We start from the raw sequence: 21,340 nt of genomic DNA, 5'->3' as shown, positions 1-21,340 counted from the left end.
TAACTTTTTATATTTGGACATCTTCCAAACAGTAGAGTGTTGTTAAAATCACTTTTAAGATGTGTAATCTTAAAAATGTTTATTTTTAGGTGGTTATGGGTTTACTAAGTTGCTCCTTTTCTGTCTAAAATTTAATATTTGTATTGATTTATTGTAATACCAAAAATCAAAGCTGCAGAAAAAGTCCAAGAAATAAAAACAGAATTGTGTCAAAACTTTTATTTCCCATTAATCACTTTAAAGCTGCTCAGATGTAGGTTTTGTTGGTCAGACAGCTTTAACTCAGGTGCCGTGTGTGAGACAGCCGTTTTGTTTAAATTGTTTTAATCTGACCACATGGGCAGGCACCATGCAAATATGATTCATATTGTTGTGAACAGAAAAAGAAAGAAGAAAATAATGACCCGTGTTGATCTTTGGCTTTAAAGCTTAGTAAATCTTTTTATTTTCACAAACAAGCTTCGAAACTCTCTTTAAGAACAAGCAGAAAAAGTAAAATTGCATCACATTTGTCTCTTTCACTTCTTCAAGCTGCAAATCAATGAAGCCATGTTTATGTGTTTGTGTGTATATAAATAGTGCATGCAGATATTTGGGAAAAATCTCAAATTATCTCAAGCATGTTTTATATTCATTCCTGGGACAAGTAAACCAGAACAACACAAAAAAAATTGGTACATTAATAAACCGCTCAGCAAAAAAGAAAAACATGTACAAACATCACAGCTTAAAAGTCAAAGGTGTCCCTAAACTTTCATAAGCACTTTATTTGTATGAACAGTTGCTCATTAGCTGCCAAGTCTAAATTTCTATTGTCCACCAAGTGCTTTACATCACCAGGCGTTCTGTCATGTAAATGCACTCAGTTTGCTTTGCAGTTCTGGTTTATAAATTAGCAACAACATACACACATTGTAGTAGTAGTTTGAAACATGCATACAAGCTCAAACTTTTACACCAGCTTTCTAAAAAAAAAAAAGTAGCTAAAATTAACCTCGCACTTCTGAATGGAAACATATCTTCAATGACGCTCAAATGTTCACTAAGACCTGACGGCGCAAAGAGAAAACGCTCGGGTGTCTGGAAATGATAAAATCCTGAAAGAAGTCCGCCAGAAAGAAGCCACTCGTGACAAAAATACGGCCTTTGCAGGTATTTCAGTCTCGTTATAACGGTTTTTAATCAATGAGTCAAATAAATAAGCAAATCCTTTAGATATACAGTACATAAATACAGTATATACAGCTAAAAACAACTCATCTTCAATAGGTTTGCATCAAGAGGCTGTAAGGCACATTTAAATGATTACGAAGAATATAGTGGTTTTCACAACGTGTGTGTCTCTGCACACACACACACACACTCTTCCAGTGTTAAGTGTTTGTTTGAGGCCTGGTTTTGTTTCGCTGACAGCTGCTGGTTGGAGCGCTGCCCCTCTGACGCTGTGAAGTCCCTCGAGAGCAGGTGCTTCAAAATTAAACCGTGTGAAATTATTTATCTCCAGTGTGCGACCGAGTGCACGTTATAGCACATATAGTGTTTCTTTGCTCGTTCTGAGACAGACGTGGCATGTGAAGTTTCCTCCTTAAAAACAACAACCAAAAGAAAGAAAATTCCGTTGTCTCCTTTTTTTCCCATCACAGTTAAAAGAAGAAGAAAAAAAACAATGGCTTAAATAAAACTTTTTTTTTTACTACAGTGTATCTACAGAAATGTATGTGTCAAGCCTTGTTTGGGACTGTGTATAAAGGAAAGAGTGTGTAATGTGCAACTTTAAGATAATAAATAAAGCATGCGCACCACATCTGATTAAAACTCTAATAGCAGGCGACACATTAAAAAACATACAACCTTCAAGCCCATGAAGTCATGCTCTGTATGTTTGATGTCCATCAGTCATTTTGGATATTTTTGTTGTTTTTTTTCCCGGGCATTTTCAAGTCTGATAAATACTACGACTGCGCCTCCTCAATTATCTGCAGTCATCATTTTGTTATCCCCAAGCCGGTCTTCATGTACTCGTAAACCACGTAGCTAATGCTGACAGCAGGAATGACTTTCATGAAGTTTGGCAGGATGCCACGGTAGAGTCCAAAGAAACCATCTTTGGCTAAAATCGTCCTCAGCAGAGAACTCATGGAGGGCTGGTCTGACACGTCCAGAGACGCTGCAGAGACAAAAAAACAACAATCAGTTAGAGGGGCAGACTTCTGAGCTGCATTTTCTATCAAATACTGACCCGCTGTGTCAGCAGGCAGATGTAGAAAACACGTTTATAAGCATTTGAACAAAGGTATTGATTTTTTTATGCTCATATTCAAATATAAACAGTAGCTTCTCTTGTTGAGACAATATAGAAACTCATTCCAGTGATTAATAACCAGAGTGGATGAGCCGACGTTTGCATGTCCCTTAAAAATGAGAGCAGCGTAACAAGCGGTTAGTTTAACCCACTGACGTAAAGACAGTCTACTGTTTAACCAGTTAGCATGACCGTTTCACTAAAAGCATCAGTTAAATGGTTAAAACGAGCAGCCATAAGCACGAGATGATAAAAACAAATCAAGCTTTATTTGTGTTTTAGAGAAAATAATTAACTGAGTAAGGCCAAATAATATGCCTGAAAATGAGAAATAATAAATGTATGAGGAAACATAGCTAGACTAAAATTACAGGACTACAAGTTTTAATTAAAGACCTCAGATTTCTTGCATATCGCCCGCTGCCTTCAATGTCACAGTTTTAGACTAAAATCATCTTACAGTGAGAAAAATAAAAAAACGTTTTGCACGATCTTGTGATACTGTGAGCCGTCACGCTCAGAGTTTGTGCTGTGAATGACTGTCAGCTACAAGCACATGAAATTTATCTGTAAAATTGACTAAATTAGTTTGAGTGTGTTTAAGTTATTAAAAAAGAAAAAGAATTTTGCTGAACGGCTGAAACATATTTTGTTTTCTGACAGTAACAAATACAGTATCAAGCTGTTGCAAACACTAAAATTAAACTTCGGTCACATTTGGAGCGTGATAAATGATGCTGATGAAGGGTCCGGTCTAAAAATAAATGCTTTGACTCGCTGCCTGAGTCTCATCTCGGCGAGGGGATGAACGGACGTTCCTCTAAGTCTGAGGGTTTATGTTCTCATTAAAACATCATAAAACAAGCCTTGCGCTTTTCGTGTAAGCGCACGCAACTCTGAGCACATGTTGAGCTCACCTTGCGCTTGCATCCGTGTGCGCACCAGAGCGAGGGGGTAGCTGGCCAGCTGGCCGCAGGTGCTGGAGATGGTGCCGCAGCCCAGCAGCACCAGGACTCCCGGGTTCGCCGAGTCTTTGGCGTGATGCGACAGCCAGGCGTTCTTTAGAGTCTGAGACAACGAGGGAAGAGAAGAACTCGACTACTGCACGTCTACACACATTTCTGACCCTTCTTTTTTTTTTAATGGAGCCCAGCAGCTCAGGATAAGCATCAGCAGCACTCATCACGTACCTCATAAACAGCGAGGTCTATCCCCGCGTAGGGAATAATGCCAAGTAGGTTTGGAATGTAGCCCTTGTAGAAAGCGATGACACCCTCCTTCCTCAGGATCTTCTTAGCGCAGTCAAACATTCCTGCATATTGACCGGTTTTCCTCAGGGTCAGGCGGGTCTTTAAAACCTTTAATGAAAGCAGAACAAAAGACACACAAATGAACTCAAAAAAAAATCTCTGGTTTCTTGTGGTAATTTTTACCCAGTTTTGTTTTTTTTTACTTAGTGATTGTTGCAATTGTTTTCCTATTTTTTTAAGCCAACAGCTGACATTATATGAACACACACCCCTGTCAGACTACAGAAAGGTAAACAAAGGACCAAGGAAATCAATGAGTGCATTAGTCAATAAATTACTAAAGAACTGTCATAAAAGACCAAGTAAATGAGTACATAGAAGAAAGGGGGGGGGGGGATTGCATGCATACACACACATACAGACACACACACACGTTCAGACACGTGGCAGTGGTGCTCAGTTCAGAAGGATCTGACGTCCCGTTATGTTAACGTAGGACAGAAAGGGGCTCCGGGTTATTTCAAATGATCTAGCTTTACCAGTCAAAGCCAGACCGATTTTTTTTTTCAAATTTATGAAAAAAAAGAAAGAACCTCTCTAATCCAGCTTGTATAAGTAGGTGGAGCTGCAGATAGCCAGTTTAGCAGTATTAGCCTCCTGGCCAAAGAAAGTTGTAAACGCTATTAAGTCCTTTTTAGCGGGAAAGAGAGCAGAATGAAGCGGACCACAGCCCCGAACAAGGAAGCTAAGACATAAGGAGCCATATCGTGATTTATACCTTTTTAGCACACCTAATGAGGCAGCATGACAGAGCAGTGACTCGTACCTCCATTGGGTAGATGGCGGTCTGCGCTGTGGCTCCAGCCATGGAGCCAGCGATAAACCTCTTATGTGTCTCAATCTTCTTTCCTTCTGATGACAGCAGCTTCTTATACTGCAATAGAAAACACATCAACATCTTAGCTGCTGTTCTTTAAAAAAATACAATAAAAAAATCAGATATAGTAAGAAGGTACAGTTCCGAACTTGTTCATAAGCCATGAATTTGATGGCTGTCTCAGGGGCGATCTTCAAAACGTTGATTCCATTTCCTCTCCACAGCGAAGTGAGACCCCCCTCCACGATCATCTGCCTGAAGCCTCCAACCAGACCTATCTTGTTCATCTTGGAGGAGTGAACCTGTGTGTGGGGGGGGGAGGTAAAAGCAGAAACGCTTACCCCAACAGCCTCACGTGCACATCCACTCACCCGCCTGCGCCTCTCTTTCTTCACCTGCATGAAGACTTTCAGCCTGTCCAGCGGGGCGGTGCCGGTGCGAGAGACGGCGCCGGCCGCCGCGCCCGCCACCAGCTGCTTCCACCAAACGTCCGAGCTCTTCTCTTCCTCTGTGAATTCATCCGGGATGGAGAGGCTCTCACCTATGTCCAGCACCTAGTGATTAAACGGGCATTTTGAGCAAAATGAATTGAATTTGAGCGTTCTGAAACATGTCACCTTCATCAGACAGTGTCGGTAATCTTGTTAAAACCACAAACATGCACCCTGATGCATACTCCCAAGCTATTAATGCAAAATATATCAACGGTTCTGACTTCTGCAGGCTTTCTTAGTCAAACATACTGTGTGGCTGTGACAGCAAACCCTCACAGGAACTTCTCCTTTCTGTTTTCACAGTTGTGAAAGCCAGACAACTTTTAACCCTCCTGTGGCCTTCTGGTTAAATTGACCCGAAGTTACAAGTGCTTCCGTACCTCTCTCTATGTCTCGCTCATTTGAGGGCTTCAGGAGGGTTAAATGACCTCGACGGACCAGAAAGCTGACACACCAGACTTGTGTTAAAAATGCACCCAAAAAGCTTTTTATTTTTTACCCTTTCTGTCAGGCCCGCTTGTGAAACTGTAACCACTGAGCTGTCTGGAGCCCTCGCCTCGCACGCTCTAGCAAATTTCACATAAACAGATCTGATGTTTTCCCAAAAGCAAAAGAAAAAAAAGACGCATGAGAAGAAAACAAAACAGGAGGCAGAGGCGAGCTCATGCAAATCTTCTGGGGAACACAAGAGATTACAGAGCTAGCCGGTTCGCACGCGTCCCACCACCGACTCCTGCGGCACATTCAGAAGCAGGTTCTGTGAGGAGAGCAAGCAACAAACCGGTCAGTGGCATCTTCACTCGCCCCGGGAACATGGGGCGTGGGGCATCATAAGGAGAAGAGGAGTGGGACAAAATGTCCCACTGTGGCCTAATTAATTTACTCAGCTTCGAAAGCTTGCAGCGAACAGCAGAGAAAATCTATAGCATCTACCACAGGAGGAGTGCAGAACGTGTGATTATCACTGCGGTTGCCTCTGAGTGTGGGCAGTGTTTTCATGGGGGGGGCGTACCAAGGAGTGCTTCCAGTAGCGGATGATCTCCTCCAGGTTGAAGGCAGGGTACAGCAGGAAGTGTTCCCTGAACTCGTTCCAGTCCACCATCATGGTCCTGTCGATGTCCATGCTGAGAGGGGGGGGGAGCACACACACAGACACCTTCTTAACTCTGGTTATGGTGCATGACATATAAAAAGGCGTGGGAAGGGAAGGGCGTGGGAGTGGAGCTCAAACCTCTGCAGGATTGTCAGGGCATCCTCCTTGGAGACATGTAAGCCCAGCTCTGCAAGGGACTGCTGGATCTCTGAGGCATCAATGCGCCCTGGTGCACAATTTAAAAAAGAAAAAAAAATGAGTGAAATGCAAACAATGTAAACACATGGGTATATGAGAGACAGCATTCAGTTGCATGGTTGAAATCCCTCCCTCGCCTCCTACCATCATCATTCCTGTCCAGACTTTTGAATGTGAGCCACAGCTTCATCTCGTGCTCCTTCAGGTATTTGGTGAACTCGTTAAAGTCCAAACAGCCGTCGTTGTTCTGGTCCCCGGTTGACACAATTTTCTGCAGAGAGGGAAAACAAAAAGCTCATCAGCTGGAGCCACGCACTCTCGGTGACAGCACGGTGGAATGTGGACACCGGAGCCGTGCAGGACGTCAGGATCCCCCGCGCTTCGGGTTACCTGCGCGGCACCGTGGCGGAACATCCCCATCGCCTTGAGGCCCGCTCGTAACTCAGCCACGTCCACCTTCCCATCATTGTTGGTGTCGAGCCGATTGAACAGGTCCTGGTAGGAGCGCTCACTGTCGGCATCCCAGCACCGGGCACCTGAGAGCAAAGCCGTCCGCAGCGCCTGAAACATCGCTGCTGCTGCTGCTGCTGCTGCAGAGCTAACGTGGAAGCAGCAGCGTCCTGCCGAGCCGCCCTCCTCCTGCAGACATTAATCTGATTATTAATCCATACTGACAATCAGTCATTAATCCGCCGCATAAGCCACGCGTGAACTCGGCGCTCGCAATGACAAAAAGGGCTTCGGCTGGGGGAGTATTTCGCAGGCGGCGACGCTTCAGTCCTCAGCGCTTCTGAGGAACTGCGGCGGCGGCTCGAGGGCGGAGCTACTGCGGCTGCGCGGCTGCAGACAAACGTGGTGGAGCGGCTAAATTGTGCAATAAACGCCTTGCCCTCTGCGAGTGGACGTGTCGCTTTTTGTTTTATCACTTTCCCCGTGGGGCATGTGACCATGCATGACAGAGGAAACGTAATCTGCTTATCTAGAAGGACGTGTCAGCACATGGAGGAGAACTGAGTTTAGCGTTTCATTACAGGGCAGTACCACTGCTCGCCGGAAGAGGGCGACGTTTCCTCACAACACAGACAGTCACTACATAATAACAACATTATTATTATTAGTAGTAATAGTAGTAGTAGTAGTAGTAATAGTAGTAGTAGTAGTGGTAGTAGTAATAGTAGATAGATAGATAGATAGATAGATAGATAGATAGATAGATAGATAGATAGATAGATAGATAGATAGATAGATAGATAGATAGATAGATAGATAGATAGATAGATAGATAGATAGATAGATAGATAGATAGATAGATAGATAGATTTTATTACAGACTCATAGTCCAAATCACATAGAAAAAACACAATCAGTGATAAAAAAGGGAAATAAGAGCACATAAAAAGAAAATTCATAAAAAATAGCAGTAGTAGCAGTAGTAGTAATAGTATCGTTGTATGTTTTCCTGCTATGCTGCAACCTCAAGCCTATTTATGTCCTAATTTAACTGAAAATCTTCCAAATTCTGTCTAAAGGTACTCACTGCAAACTATAAATGAAAACATAAAAAGGTTATTATCAGCTATATCAAATGGTGCCATTTAAAAGAGTTTACTCAAGTAGTTTTGTAGGTATACTGACATGCAGTTCTGAAATGCGGGTATGCGCTCAATGTAAATAAAGCACCCAATCCGCCGAAAACCCTGTGGAAGTTTGAGTCATGTGACTGACCTACATTAGGTAGCCTGTAATGTTTTAATGCATCTGTTATATTTTCCAGAAATACACCTTGTTTCCAAGTATATTTTAGTATAGATTGTTCTTTTAAAATCTATCTGTGTACTTTACTCAACAAATCTCAGTATAAATACGTACAAATACATCAAAACTGTCAAACTTATTGACCCCAAATGGCTCGTTTGTGGAGATTGTTACTGTTGACCTATTTTCAGTCACTTCAGCTGTTTCCGTAGGTAAACAAACATACATGGTAGGTCAGAGAGTTTAATCGTTGATATGAGAAAACTTTGTGCTGATTATGTTTCTTACTTTAGGTTTTTTTTTTTTTTTGGACTCATCTTTTTATGACATTGCAATGAGAGGTCATTGCTTGCTATAAATAACAAGGCTAGGAAACAACATGACAGGAATAGTTCCAGTTCTGCACTGTTACTTTCACTTTTCTTCTTCATAGACAAGATACTCAGCTGCTCTCTGATGAATTCCTTCTAAGTGGATGGAAAGAACCTTGCTAACACGACTGGTAATATTTGTTCTTACTACAAATAATCTGTTTACAACAAGAAAAGATGACACTACCTTGTTTATTTATACTCCAAAGTAAAGAGTTTTTTAAATATAAGAAATAAAATGATTGAGATATTAATTCATCCATTCAGATTTAACCACAAAAATGACTCCATGCATCGTTTTCCTCGGCTGTTTCAGAGTACATGTAGATACTGACAATACAGGCCCAAAAAGGTGTCCAGAGGATGTGGGATAAATAAGGTCATTGCTGTATGGTCTGTGTCAGGTAAATAATAGTATTTAAGCTGGGGAATTCTGCCTCCTCGTGTGGCTGTGTGAGAGCCATCTATTGAGAGACAACTTGTTGAAAACGTTGGTTATAGGAATATCTGAGGCTCAGTGGCTTATAATGACACTTTGTGTGCTGCAGTCATTAGTTTAATCTGGAGTTTGTAAAAATCCTTTTTGTGAGAGCACATCTAAAAGGACAATACACAGACGGAGCTGTTGTTTCACTGAGTTCTTCAACCATTATTAGAAAGAATTGTGGTCAAATTACATAAAAAATTTAGAAAACATCAATAAGACAGTACAAAATCTACTTTTACTTTTGGCCCCTTTTTGAACACCTACCACACTTAGAATTGTATATACAGTAAATACACTTAAAATATAAATAATGTGCTGCTACTTTAATAGTTTCAACTTATGCACATTTACTGAACACTTTCAAATAAATAGCCATAGTTACATAACATAAAAGGTAAGTAAGATAAATTATATAAATTTTGAGGGGGGTTTTGGTCAGTAAATTCTGCAATGACATTTATGACTAAAAGCTTTACTGAAACTGACAAGTTCATGTTAATATTAGCTCAGCTCATAATTCTATTTTTTTATTGTGTGATTAGTCCTTTTCCTGCAATTTGTTGTGGTTGTTTCTGTCACTTAGTATAAAAACAATACTATTCCTTTTTCTTATGTTTTATATAGTCTCTTTAAAGTCAAAGGAATACGGTCTATTAAATCATAACCTTTATTATTGGTAATAATACAGAAGTACTGAAAAGTATGAAAGTGAAAAAAAAAAAAAAACAAGAATCAAGAATCGTGACCTCGGTGTTTTCCTCTTCCTCCCTTCTGTCCAATCAGAGAGCGCGTTTTGTCTTACGTCACTCGTGATATTTTTCAGTTGTGGGAATGAAAAGGTTTGAACTTTGAATCGACTCCGCTGCAGCAGAGAGAAGCACCGAGCGGGGAAGGTGCTCAAGCCCCTCCACCTCACACGGGACTCGCTCATCATGTCCTTCATTCTCATGAAGAAGAAAAGGTTCCGATTCAAAATAGACTTCGACCTGGAGGAGCTCTCGTCAGTTCCTTTCGTGAACGGGGTTTTATTTTGCAAAGTGAGGCTGTTGGACGGAGGCTTCGCCAAGGAGTCGTCTCGGTAACTTTCAAACTTTCTTCTATTTATAGCTCGGATACAAATAGGTTAAGCTAAAGTAAAACTTTAGACCGGTTACCATATAAGCTGTGTTGTTTAATAAGCAAAATAAAAAAAGTTTCGCGACACTTATCGGCCGTGTTTGACACTCGGTAACTTACCAGCAAATTGGAGGAGATAAAACCCAGGGCGTGCAGAGATTTACCGTGATTTTAGGAGTTAATTACTCAATATAAACTCAAGCAGCGCTCACGCCGGACAAACGGACGATAGTTTTATGCTAACCTTTTGTTTACGGTTGATTAAAGCGGTTGCTAAGCAACAATGACCCCGGCAGCACGTGCGCAGCAAGAAACACCGCAGTTTAAAGATTATTTAATGGATCAAAAACTGCTAGATGTTATCGGGTTTGTTTTCTCATTTTTGTTACGAGAGCACATGTTTTTGACAACAAGAAAAATAAAATAAAAAGTCCTTCTGTTGGTTGCAGAGGTTTTATTTTGTCCTTTGGAAAAACCGACGCAGAGCATCCAAGCTGTGAACACGCTTCTTAGCTTTATCTTTACAACTATTTTTAATTCAATACAAGCATTTAACTGTTTTTGTCAATGGCTTCAAGAGAATTCAAATTTGTATTTATGTTTAGAAAAGAACACAAGCAGAAAGCCAAGAAGAAAAGACAAAAAAATTGGAAAAAAACCCAAAAACCTTATGTTTAGGAGGAATGATTTGGTGAATAAAACCATTTAAAAAGTAAATTACATGTAGTAATCTAAGAAGCCACAAAACTAGTATGTGTAAATAAATCAGAACTATTGAAAATAACTCACAACAATCACAAGGTCTTATGTCAAAAATAACAGTGATTTTAACCCTTTTAGCACCATAATAATATATATATATATTTATTGAAACTGGTCTTTCTTGTCTATTTTTGTCAATAATTGTGTCGAATAATGCCCTATGTGTAAATAATTTACACCCTTTTTCCAGGAGAAGTAGAACTTTCCAAATCTGTCATTTCTACATTTACTCTGAGAGCAAAGGAGGCTCAATCTGAACCTGAACACAGTTTTTACAAGCTGACATTTTGTTTCTGATCGTCTTTGTCTCCCAGCGAGCCGGTCCAAGCCAACTGTGTGCGCTGGAGGAAAAAGTTTTCTTTTATTTGTAAGATGAGTGCCAACGCTGGGACAGGAGTGCTGGACCCCTGTGTGTGCCGAGTCTCTGTGCGCAAGGTATGTCTGTAACATTAACATTAATATTATTATTATTACTGCTTTTAGTTTTCTTTGCCTTCAAAGCACAGTTGGTGCTTGTTTGGATGTATTTGTGCATATAAGAAATGTAAGTAATTTGTTGGTATTTATGCAAACCTCATTGAGCCTGCAGGGGTTTATGGGTATTGTGTTATATAGTAAGGTCACAACCAAATGCAATGCACTTATTTCAGTTTTTTCTTTCTTTTTAATCCAGGAACTAAAAGGTGGAAAGTCTTTCGCAAAGGTAAGACGCCTCTAAGGTTTGTAAACTTGCTCTTTAGCCGGGCAAGTCTTGTACCACCTTCCGGCTCTGGTTACTGATTGAAAAGTCAGTAAATCAAAACATGAACCCTGTTAACTGATAACTTTATTGAACATAATAAATAAGTAACCTTTGGTTGCCGATTGCCTTTCAACACCGCATTCCCATAACACAATGATTTATGCAGAAGCTGTTACTCATAACTTGACTCACAGGTGCTCGTAGTGGTAGAAAACTGCACAAGTTATAACTTTTAGGTGTTTAAACCGTTTTCTGGTTATCACTTAAAAGAGTTTGATTATTTGTCTCTGTGCAGCTGGGTTTTGCTGACCTGAACCTGTCAGAGTTTGCTGGGTCTGGCAGCACCGTGCGGCGGTGTCTCCTGGAGGGCTATGACACCAAAAACACCAGACAGGACAACTCAATCCTCAAGGTAAGGCTGTGAATCAGCGCACGGCTCTACAACTCCTCTGACATCAGCCTCAATGAATCAAGCAAGCAGCAGAGACATGTCTGAGCCTGTGATGTAACCATGTGTCTGAGTTGGGGAACACGTTCAGTGTTCTCGCTGAGAACCCCAGAACTACTGGGAGCCATCATTTCACTGCTCTTGTCTCTATTGCAGGTTGTCATCACCACACAGCTTATGTCAGGAGACCCTTGCTTTAAAACGTAAGAGCTCTAAGTTTTTTAGTATTTTTCTAAACACCATCTCATCTTGAATTAAATGGTGTCTGTTGTTTTGTTAAATGTTTGTCGTTACAAATAAAGTGTGTTTCCTTCACTGACCACAGAGGAAAAGTGTTTCACCACATCTTGTCAGTGATATAAACTGAAAACACGCTCACTCATCTTTTATTACAGACACACACATCGATTCACTTCGTATCCGATCTCACGGTCTTATCTGAGAGCTAACAGCTCCTCACCCAGACATTCATCTGCCTAACCTTCCTCGCTAGGGAGAGTTGATACGTGATCAATCGAGCTCAGAGGTCACATTTCCACATATTTAAATATGAAGTTTGTCTCAAAGAAAGTGCACTTAAGGCAGAATGTGTACAGCATTCAAACAGCAAGCCTCCTTCATTCAATACAAGCTTCTTCTTTTTTTTTTCCTATTCCAGTTTATTGTCATAATACACAGGCTGCTGCCTTGGAGACATCTGCAGCTTAGTCACCCGTCCCACATGGTATTATTTTACCCGCTCTGTGGGGAGGGTTAACGCTGCTTTCTCTCTCTCCGGCTTTCCGTTTGTCTGTCTGTGGTCAATACAAAGTTGAGTTTCCTGTGTTAACGGCTGAACATGCCACCCGTTTAAACAGACTAATTTACCACTTATTATGTTACCAAATTTGATAAGAGAGAAAAATAAATGAATGAAAGTGGCAGCGTTTTTACAGAAAAGGCATGATATGAACATTCTTTAGTGGGAATTTTGGCTTTACAAGAAAAGCAGAAGTTAAACACATTTTTGTTAATGTTGGCTTTGGTCCATCATTACTCCCAAAGAAGGCCTCGGCATCAAGACAGAATGCATTTCTGTCACAGAAACCCGGAATAAGTTTATCTAAATCCAATGCGGACACTAAATAGCAATTCCTGCTATGAGAATCCAAAACGTCTGCTAGGGGGTAAAATCTGTGTTTAGTTATTTCATTTACAAAGAGCAAAAAAATAAGCAGGACTGGAAGCAGTAAGGCTGCGACCGTATTACTCAAAACAACTATTTCTACTGTCTGTAATAGAAACACAACCTGTGTACAGTGTAAAGCTCCTAAAGGTCCAGTTTGTTGTGTTTACTGGAAGCGTGTTGTCAGAAATCAAACATGCTTATAGTTTTGTTCCATCAGTTTGTATTAACCAGAAAAAAGCTGTTTTTATTACCTTAAAATTACACCTTTTATATCATGTTGCTTTTATTGCAGCAGTATTAAATATTTAAAGTAATGCCTGCTCCCATCTTCTTTTATAATAGAATCAACTTTATTGACTGGATAAAAATCAAATATGTTTTATTAAAATCCTTAAATAATCATGCACAGGAATTAATTTGTGCTAAATCTATGCTGGTTGGTGAAGGCTTTATAACCTTGAGGCAATTAAATTAGGTCTTTTCCCTGCAACCCTCGGTGATGCCAAACACGCGGCCGTGCTCTCAAACACCTCGGCTGGTTTGTGTCTCTTTCAGTCCACCGTCCACGGCCATGACTCTGGGAACCTCCCAGGCTGAAGCGGAGGGTCTGCTCGAGGACAGAAAAGGAGGAGACATGCTCACGCCTCTCTCTGAAACTGGTATGTACGCATACTTTAACGGTGTGAAGGATTTACTGCTCAAGTCCTTGTAATTCTAACATTGTTTACTTGAACCTCCGAGTTGTCGGTAACTACAAAGGTTTTGTGAAGATTGATTGGATGAAGGCTTTGATTAATTAGAAGAGAATTGAAACAAAGTAAAAATACTATATTATTAAGAAAATAAAAAAGAAATTCTTCACTTTGTTTCACTACCTCACACTGCTCTTTTTTTCATGAATTGAATGAACTGAATTTGTGATTTTTCTGGTTTAATCTCTGTGTCATACTTCTTTCAGACTTTCTAAGACAGTCAGCGTCAGTCCCAGAGGAGCTGCTCCTCTATGGTCACTCCAGAACGCCCAGCTACACAAGTCAGCTTTCAAAGATCTCAGGTGCGAACACAGCAGTACACACAGTATTCTCTCTCCCTAAACACCAAAGCAACAAATCACTGCAGTTGAGTTCGAGTTACAAGCATTCTCCTCGCTTATTCGTTTGCCTTTTTTAGGTTATAGTTCGTACCACTCGAGTTCAACAGATCTGAACTGTCATCGGCGAAATGGTTCTGGAGGTTCTGCCTCTACAGGCATCGGAAGTATCGAGACCAGTGATCAGCAGGGGGAGAGGGGCGATAAGGAGAACAGGCTGGCCTTTCCAGTCCCTACAACCTGTCATCATTTATGTGACTATCCCTCCACCCCCACCAAGGTTCATAGGTAACTCACATAACTCCATTTTATATTCTTTTTTTCCGCCTATATCATGTTTTGTTAATACCATCTGTAGACAGTACTGGCAGCATTAAACCTGTTTATTTAACTATTGTCATTATTTTCTTTTAGACATCCAGTGAAACAGAACTCAGTGGAGAATCAGTTGAAAAGAGTTGACGCCACCCGGGTGGACGCTGATGACATAATAGAGAAAATCCTGCAGAGCCAGGATTTCAGCCATGGCTTCTTGGATTCCAGTGCAGAGGGTGTGTCTATCTAATCCCGGCGTGGAAAGTTACTTAGCATCCTACTGGCGGGGTCAAATTGCTTTGAGGTGTTGCTATGCGCCATTGCTAAATACGCAACTCCAAGTCTGGAGTGGTCTGTAGTCATTTATCCCACAAATAATGCTTTAGTCATCGTTCGCCTGTGACAGATTTATTGTCAGCAGCTATGTGGAGTGCTGTTCTTATTTTGAATGTGTACATGTATGTGTTTCTGCAGAGGAGGGGCTCAGCTTGTTCGTCGGTCCTGGTGGGAGTACTGCCTTGGGAAGCCAGCACATGAGGTGGGTGTGATTACGTAACTGTAGACTGTGGGTGCCACACACCAGGCTTTTTTTTTTTTTTTTTGCAAGTATGGAGGAATGTTATTACGCTTGATGAATATTTAGAAAAAGAAACTTTGGGTTAAACATGTCAGATCCCTACCACTGAAACATTTTGTGTTAAATCATTAAATCATTTCAATTTCACTTCAGCATAATTGTGCAGATTAAAGGATTCTCTTTCCCAGATCAGACAAGGACCCTAATTTCCTGTCATGTAACACGCTGTGGCATTCTGTTTCAGGGTCACAGCCGGAGCCTTTGAGCAGGTGGTGATCGGGTGGCTTTAGGGAGCACGGCTCTCCCACAAGAAGGACTCTATTTCTCTGAAGAGGTCACAAGGCAGAGCTCTTTATGTGCCATCAGAACTTGCTTCCATTTCACTCCAGAAGATTTTGTTTCTCTTACGCAACACATCTCTGTGACCTACAGCATTTGTTTGACCTGAAAGCCCTCTAGTGTTCAAAAGGTGTATTTGAAGGCCGTACGATTAAAACTTTTTGTACTCTGAGGTAGCTGGTGCACAGATGTTTCTTTTGGTCTTCTTGTGCTTTGTAAGGACATTTGGTTCGTACTGTATGTCATCTGCTCTTTCTTTTGATAAAACTGACTAAAAACTGACATGTACCCTACATGCAGTCCTCCCACTCTGACGCCGCTTTGATTTTTGTTTCAGTTTATGCCTGTCTTTCCGCACAAACAGAACTTTTCTACTACTAGATGTTAGTTTTGTTATTTAACTTGAAATATAAAAACAACCGAAGTGCTTTGTAATTATTGTTACTGACAAAGAGTTTAAAAGAGCTTATTTTATACCAAAGTGAACACACTAAGAGAAAAAATGTCTGTTGCTGAAAATTGCTTTTACTTTTTGATTCTAACTTCTATTTTAGTAGCTTACTATTTTTAAAAATAAATGGCTCAACTTATGAAAAATCGCCTCTCATCACCGAGTTGTGAAGGAAGATAACTTTTAACATAATCATTAAATTTGTACATTTTGTTCCAGAAGAATATTTATTTTTTATGTACTGAATATTATATGTATGTGTGCAAGTTTGTTTTTGTATAAAGAAACAAGAGTCCTGCATTTTTACTTAGCTGTTTAAAATGTGCCAAAGTTGAATGTAAAAGTTGGGGGAAAAAAACAAAATTATATCAGGACAATAAGACTGTTTCAGTGTTTCTGTATTCAGATTTTTAATAAAAAAGTATACTCTAGTTTCTTTATAAAGAGAGTGGCTGTTTCTTTTACTCATTATCCATACATAAAATAAGAGTTTTTAACATTTCTGCTATTTTCAAGTCACAAATCAATGTTTAAAAAGAAGCCGGACAATTTTTTTTTAAATATAGGACATCCGCATGTACCGTAAAAGTATAATACTACTTCCTGTTTAGGAAACGACCCTTCAAAGTAAGTATCGACTAATCTAAAAATGCAAAACTACTTCTTTTTTCGGTATTGTGAGTGAAAAAAAAAAAAATAGAAGGAACTGGGCTATATTTGCATAGATCTTTATGCGGCTATACATAATTTAAAATTAGTATGTTTTTTTTTTTTTTTTAATCCAGTGTTCATTGTATTGACGTAGTTCCGGTTGGAGCCAGTCGTTCATACTGCAGCAGGAACGTTACAGTTCCGGTGTTCCACCTCGCATTAGCACTTTAGCTGAAACGGGCGGCGGGAAGTTCTTAATACCATTTTATCCACGAATCGAGAACAACGAAGCGGACGAAATTGTAAACAATCGACAATTCACTATCTGTATTCGATGGCTTTGTAGTCGGAAATACGCTGAAAGAAAACTGAGCTTCGCGGTGCGGAATTCAGCTAACATGGCTAACGTCGGGAACCAGTTACCAACACAGGCCGTTGCCAAGCCTGGGAAACATGGAAACGTACTGCCCCTGTGGGGCAACGAAAAGACTATGAACCTGAACCCAATGATTCTCACCAATGTACTGTCCTCGCCGTATTTCAAAGTTCAGCTCTACGAATTAAAAACTTACCATGAAGTCGTGGACGAAATTTATTTCAAGGTAAGGCGAACGCTAGCTGTTGCTAACCCGCATGCTATTTTAGATAATTATGTTACTCTGCCTCCCTTTACCGTGAAGAAAGTGCACGATATTCGTTTAATAACAAACCAACAGGGACCAGATGGTGCCGAATTAAACTCTGGTGTATTTCACGTTGAGTAAACGCCAATAAATATGTTATCACATCATGCTAATCAGTAACTTTCCAATATCGTCAGCCAAACGACACAACGAACCAAGTTGTTTCGGACAATAGGTGGCGTTGGTTAGCTGGTTTTACAGATACTTCAATGTGTTATAAAATACGGGGCCTCTGGGCACTGAAGTTTTAAAGCCCCTCCAGTCATCATAGACAAAAATAACAAATTTTTTGCGCAAAGTACATTAGTTTGCCACGAAAATAAACTATCACTCATATAGATATGTCAATGTTTCTGTCCTCCTTTGGCATTCTGTTCAGCTTACAACAATTTAGTTAGCATGCCATTGCTTCATAAAGTTGTCTACAGGGTCCTCTTGGAGATGTATTCGCCCATAAGTATTTATGTGAAGTTATTTAACTGGGTGTCTGTGTGTGCTTTCAGGTGACTCACATTGAGCCCTGGGAAAAAGGAAGCAGAAAGACTGCAGGTCAGACAGGAATGTGCGGAGGGGTAAGTGGGAAGTACGTGCTTTTTATATTTCTCACATTTTGTCCCTCTACATTTTATGTAAGGATTTAATTCATGATATTTCAGTGAAGTCTTTTATTTGCCAGATTTGCATTTAAAATGGTTCGGCGACGTTCAGACGGCTCCCGTTTTCAGTGCCTGCGCCTGTAGGGAACGCATAGAGATCTTGTTGTCAGTTGTGTTCTTTGTCTGTGGCAGGTGCGTGGCGTTGGGACCGGTGGGATTGTTTCTACTGCTTTCTGTCTTCTTTACAAACTGTTCACCCTGAAGCTGACACGCAAACAGCTGATGGGTCTGATCACTCACACAGACTCTCCGTACATCAGAGCACTCGGATTCATGTATATAAGGTGGGAAATCTTGCATGAAAAATTGATCTTTTTAGTAGACATTCAGTAGTCTGTGTGGATATACTCTTATGTGTTTTGTTTGTTCCTCAGATACACTCAGCCTCCGACAGATTTATTAGAGTGGTACGATGGCTTCCTGGATGATGAGGAGGTATGTCACCTCGGGTAATAATTTAAACTTATATACATATATATATTACTTTTTTATATATAAAGTATTCAGTTAATCAGCACACATTACAAGCTGCCAGTTTGCCCCCTCCATTGTGATGCTCATAGCTGATTTTTCACCTTTGCCTTCATTTGGCTTAATTGTTCCCCAATTTGTGTTCTTCGAGCCCCGAGTAGCTAGCTTACTTGCTCACTTCTCTGCTGCAGTTTATTTCTCCGGGTAAGTACCATGTCAGACGCTGCGTAAACCTTTCAGTCAGTTAAATAATAAGGCATGCCCTTTGTGGGTTTTCTGTTTTGTTTGTCTTAAGTTTTTTTTTTTTTTTTTGTCTTTTATCAGGACTTGTTGCACAAAACTAAATTTGTAATTTATATGACTTATAACATCTGTATTGAAACAGTTTGTTAAAATTGGAGAAAAGAAATGCTTTTTTTTCCTTTTTTCGCATAAATCCATGTCCTCTGGTGCAATAAAGTTTTACCTGACCTATATTTTATAGCTTATTCCTTGATTTAAAATACAATGTGACCCGAGGTTGTGCAACCAGGCCTTCTTTTTCTGTTATGTTGCATTGTATTTGAACTGATCACTGTGAAATCCTACGCCACTGGTTAATTCACCTGTTTTTTCCTTTAGATGCCCATTGTGCAGCAGGTGAATTGGATATTGTATCTCAACACTGTTGGTTTGCGTGAGTGCAAAGCAGCTGTTCTCTACCATATAAAGTTGATATCTATTCATCTGGAGTGCACTTACCCACCTGCTACAATCTGTACTTACACTGTGGGCAGTTTTTAATCCTCCGTCAGGCTTTATTATGCTTTTGGGAAATGGAAAATGGAACCAAAAGCTTCGCTTTCTTCATCCCTTTAGCAAAATGACAGTTCCCCCTTTTTATTTGCATTAAAATGCAACTGCTACTGTTTTTTGAAGATGCTGTTTTAATATGATATGGAGGAGAAGTATGGTTCTTTCAGTTTTAATGAAAGATTATTCGAGCTCACGCTGTAAATACAGACTAGGAACATTCCAGATAGGTTAGATGAGGCAAACCATTTGTGATAATTAATATTTTGTTTCCTCTGTTAATTATTAGAAGTTAGGTCAAGTTTATTTGATTGATATGAGAGATTAAGCTAGATGAACAGAGGTGAAGGTTCAGTACTTGGTCATCACAAAATTTGTTTTACTTGTGGCAAGATTTACAAAAGAGTCTTACTCTTGTTCTATTTATGTGTAATGTGAGCTTTTCTGTGTCGTTTCTTCACATTTTGTTTCTAGGAGCTGGACGTAAAAGCAGGAGGTGGCTGTGTGATGAACATCGGGGAGATGCTGCGCTCGTTCCTGACCAAACTGGAATGGTTCTCCACTCTGTTCCCTCGGATCCCAGTGCCTGTACAAAAGCAGATCGATCAGCACATGAAGGCAAGGCCACGTAAGGTGGCTCAGAAAGAGCCCGAGGAGGAGACCGCTTACGCAGAGTCGGGGAAACAAGGAGAGCGACGCCACTCCAGGTAATTCAGTTCGACTGCTTTTCTTTATATTATTATTATTTTTGGCCACTTTCTACTCAGACACTGAGAGTCGCTCTTCTGCTAAAGACCGTGCCCTGCTTTTTTGCTCTAAATGATCCGTTTGCTTCTCATCAGGACCCCGAGACGATCGCCAAGCCCCAGAAGGTCGCCCAAACGGTCAAGAAGCAGGAGCCACCACCGTGAGAGAGACCGCCGCGGCCCGAGCTTTGACTGCGAGCTGGAGCGAGAGCGTGACCGCCAGAAGAAGGAGAAGGAGAGGGAGGGGAGGGACCGAGACAGGGACAGGGGGGACCGGGGAGACAGAGGGGACAGGGACAGGCGGAGATCCCGTAGTGCAGACAGGAACCAGGAGCGGCGAGAACGCAAAAGAAGTCGCAGTGGCAGCAAGGAGCGGCGGAGCGAACGCAGGGAGAAGGAAAGAGACGGAGGGGAGGACAGGAGCAGGAGGAAGGAACGGGATCACCATAAGGATAAGGACAGAGGGACGGAGAGGGACAGGTCCAGGGAGAGGAAGAACAGGGGAGAGGCTGATGAGCGAAGGCACAAAGACGACAGGGACAGACACAGGGAAGACAGGAAGTCCAAACGGTCCAGCCGGAGCCGCAGCAGAGAAAGGAAGCATAAGAGCGGGGGAGAGGAGAAGAGCAGGAAGAGGGAGCGCAGCCACAGCAGGGAGAGGGACCGAGAGCGCGACGGAGAACAGAGGTCCCACAAGCGCAGCGGCAGCAAAGAGAGGAACCGCCATCAGCGAGACTCCAGTAATGAACATAGTAAGCATAGTGACCGCAGAAGGAGTCAGAGCACTGAGTAAACGACTCGCAGCAATACTATTCTACTTCTGTGTTTTTCTTCCTTTCCTGTGCTGGTCTGAGCAGCTGCGTGCCGAAGAGAAGGAATGTCAGCACGCAGGCTTAGCATCAGAAGGTGTCTTTGGTCAACGTAATGTTGCTTTCTCTCTGTTTTTTCAGTGTTTTACTCCCTCTTAGAACGTCGTTAGTTCTCATTTGAAATCTGTAAAGTGACAAATGGCATTTTTCATTTTCTATCGTTTTTGTTTTGCCCCTAAAAGATATGGGTTTGTACAGAATGTCTGGAGTCTGTCTGCACGCTGTGACGGGACAGAGTTGGACTTGAGGGCTCAGCTTCATGCTGTCCACATTTTCCTGGATTTAATTTCTAATGGGTTGTTATTTTCGGCCTGCGCAAAAGCTTCTATCCAAGACCGAACGGAAGTGGATTTGTCAACGGTTTAAATTCAGATTTCAGCATGAAGACAGTGCCCCTGAGCAGTTCTGTCCGTGATCGTTTGTAGACAGTCTGAGAATGTTTTAATCCCCCTGAAGGGTGAACTCTAAAGGTATATTTTTACCACACACACCCAGTCCCTGCTCGTGTTGTTTGAGTTATTGCTCTGTTGCATTTTGTTTTCTAATAAAACACTTTTACAAAAACACCCTCTCTTGATTTAAAAACCAAATGCAGCTATGTGTCGTACAAGCAAAGTTGGAAAAAAAAAATTAAAAA

At 41.0% G+C, this 21,340-nt stretch overlaps 3 protein-coding genes across 3 annotated transcripts; 2 read left to right on the top strand and 1 right to left on the bottom strand.

Annotated features, from left to right (window-relative positions):
* Nucleotides 1-409: 409 nt before the first annotated feature.
* LOC108239422 (calcium-binding mitochondrial carrier protein SCaMC-1-like) lies at nucleotides 410-7,062 on the bottom strand. The gene is made up of 9 exons (XM_037972986.1): nucleotides 6,605-7,062; nucleotides 6,359-6,485; nucleotides 6,155-6,242; nucleotides 5,936-6,047; nucleotides 4,579-4,983; nucleotides 4,379-4,486; nucleotides 3,493-3,660; nucleotides 3,220-3,370; nucleotides 410-2,167 (listed from the first exon to the last, which is right to left on the bottom strand). The coding sequence occupies exons 1-9, from the start codon at nucleotides 6,782-6,784 to the stop codon at nucleotides 1,986-1,988; spliced, it is 1,521 nt and encodes a 506-aa protein (XP_037828914.1). The 5' UTR covers nucleotides 6,785-7,062; the 3' UTR covers nucleotides 410-1,985.
* A 2,604-nt stretch (nucleotides 7,063-9,666) lies between these two features.
* Nucleotides 9,667-16,266, top strand: LOC108239439 (protein FAM102B-like). Its single transcript, XM_017422143.3, has 11 exons — nucleotides 9,667-9,905; nucleotides 11,020-11,140; nucleotides 11,379-11,408; nucleotides 11,743-11,859; nucleotides 12,052-12,098; nucleotides 13,619-13,722; nucleotides 14,022-14,117; nucleotides 14,234-14,441; nucleotides 14,568-14,704; nucleotides 14,943-15,006; nucleotides 15,290-16,266. The coding sequence occupies exons 1-11, from the start codon at nucleotides 9,760-9,762 to the stop codon at nucleotides 15,333-15,335; spliced, it is 1,116 nt and encodes a 371-aa protein (XP_017277632.1). The 5' UTR covers nucleotides 9,667-9,759; the 3' UTR covers nucleotides 15,336-16,266.
* A 618-nt stretch (nucleotides 16,267-16,884) lies between these two features.
* Nucleotides 16,885-21,267, top strand: prpf38b (pre-mRNA processing factor 38B). Its single transcript, XM_017422105.3, has 6 exons — nucleotides 16,885-17,088; nucleotides 17,673-17,741; nucleotides 17,958-18,109; nucleotides 18,200-18,260; nucleotides 19,563-19,795; nucleotides 19,931-21,267. The coding sequence occupies exons 1-6, from the start codon at nucleotides 16,885-16,887 to the stop codon at nucleotides 20,625-20,627; spliced, it is 1,416 nt and encodes a 471-aa protein (XP_017277594.1). The 3' UTR covers nucleotides 20,628-21,267.
* The last annotated feature ends 73 nt before the right edge of the window (nucleotides 21,268-21,340 follow it).

This window comes from Kryptolebias marmoratus, linkage group LG20 (assembly GCF_001649575.2).
Source record: "Kryptolebias marmoratus isolate JLee-2015 linkage group LG20, ASM164957v2, whole genome shotgun sequence".
Classification (NCBI taxonomy): Eukaryota; Metazoa; Chordata; class Actinopteri; order Cyprinodontiformes; family Rivulidae; genus Kryptolebias; species Kryptolebias marmoratus.
This window is presented reverse-complemented; position numbering and strand designations above follow the sequence as displayed.

Excerpts from the sequence above, each read along its gene's own strand:
- LOC108239422 (XM_037972986.1), bottom strand. The coding sequence starts at position 6,784 with ATGTTTCAGGCGCTGCGGACGGCTTTGCTCTCAGGTGCCCGGTGCTGG. Across the intron at positions 4,984-5,935 it reads GCTACTGGAAGCACTCCTTG|GTGCTGGACATAGGTGAGAG; the intron begins GTACGCCCCCCC and ends TTTAATCACTAG. Across the intron at positions 3,371-3,492 it reads TAGACCTCGCTGTTTATGAG|ACTCTAAAGAACGCCTGGCT; the intron begins GTACGTGATGAG and ends TCGTTGTCTCAG.
- LOC108239439 (XM_017422143.3), top strand. The coding sequence starts at position 9,760 with ATGTCCTTCATTCTCATGAAGAAGAAAAGGTTCCGATTCAAAATAGAC. Across the intron at positions 11,860-12,051 it reads AGGACAACTCAATCCTCAAG|GTTGTCATCACCACACAGCT; the intron begins GTAAGGCTGTGA and ends TCTCTATTGCAG. Across the intron at positions 12,099-13,618 it reads GGAGACCCTTGCTTTAAAAC|TCCACCGTCCACGGCCATGA; the intron begins GTAAGAGCTCTA and ends TGTCTCTTTCAG.
- prpf38b (XM_017422105.3), top strand. The coding sequence starts at position 16,885 with ATGGCTAACGTCGGGAACCAGTTACCAACACAGGCCGTTGCCAAGCCT. Across the intron at positions 17,089-17,672 it reads TGGACGAAATTTATTTCAAG|GTGACTCACATTGAGCCCTG; the intron begins GTAAGGCGAACG and ends GTGTGCTTTCAG. Across the intron at positions 17,742-17,957 it reads AGACAGGAATGTGCGGAGGG|GTGCGTGGCGTTGGGACCGG; the intron begins GTAAGTGGGAAG and ends TGTCTGTGGCAG.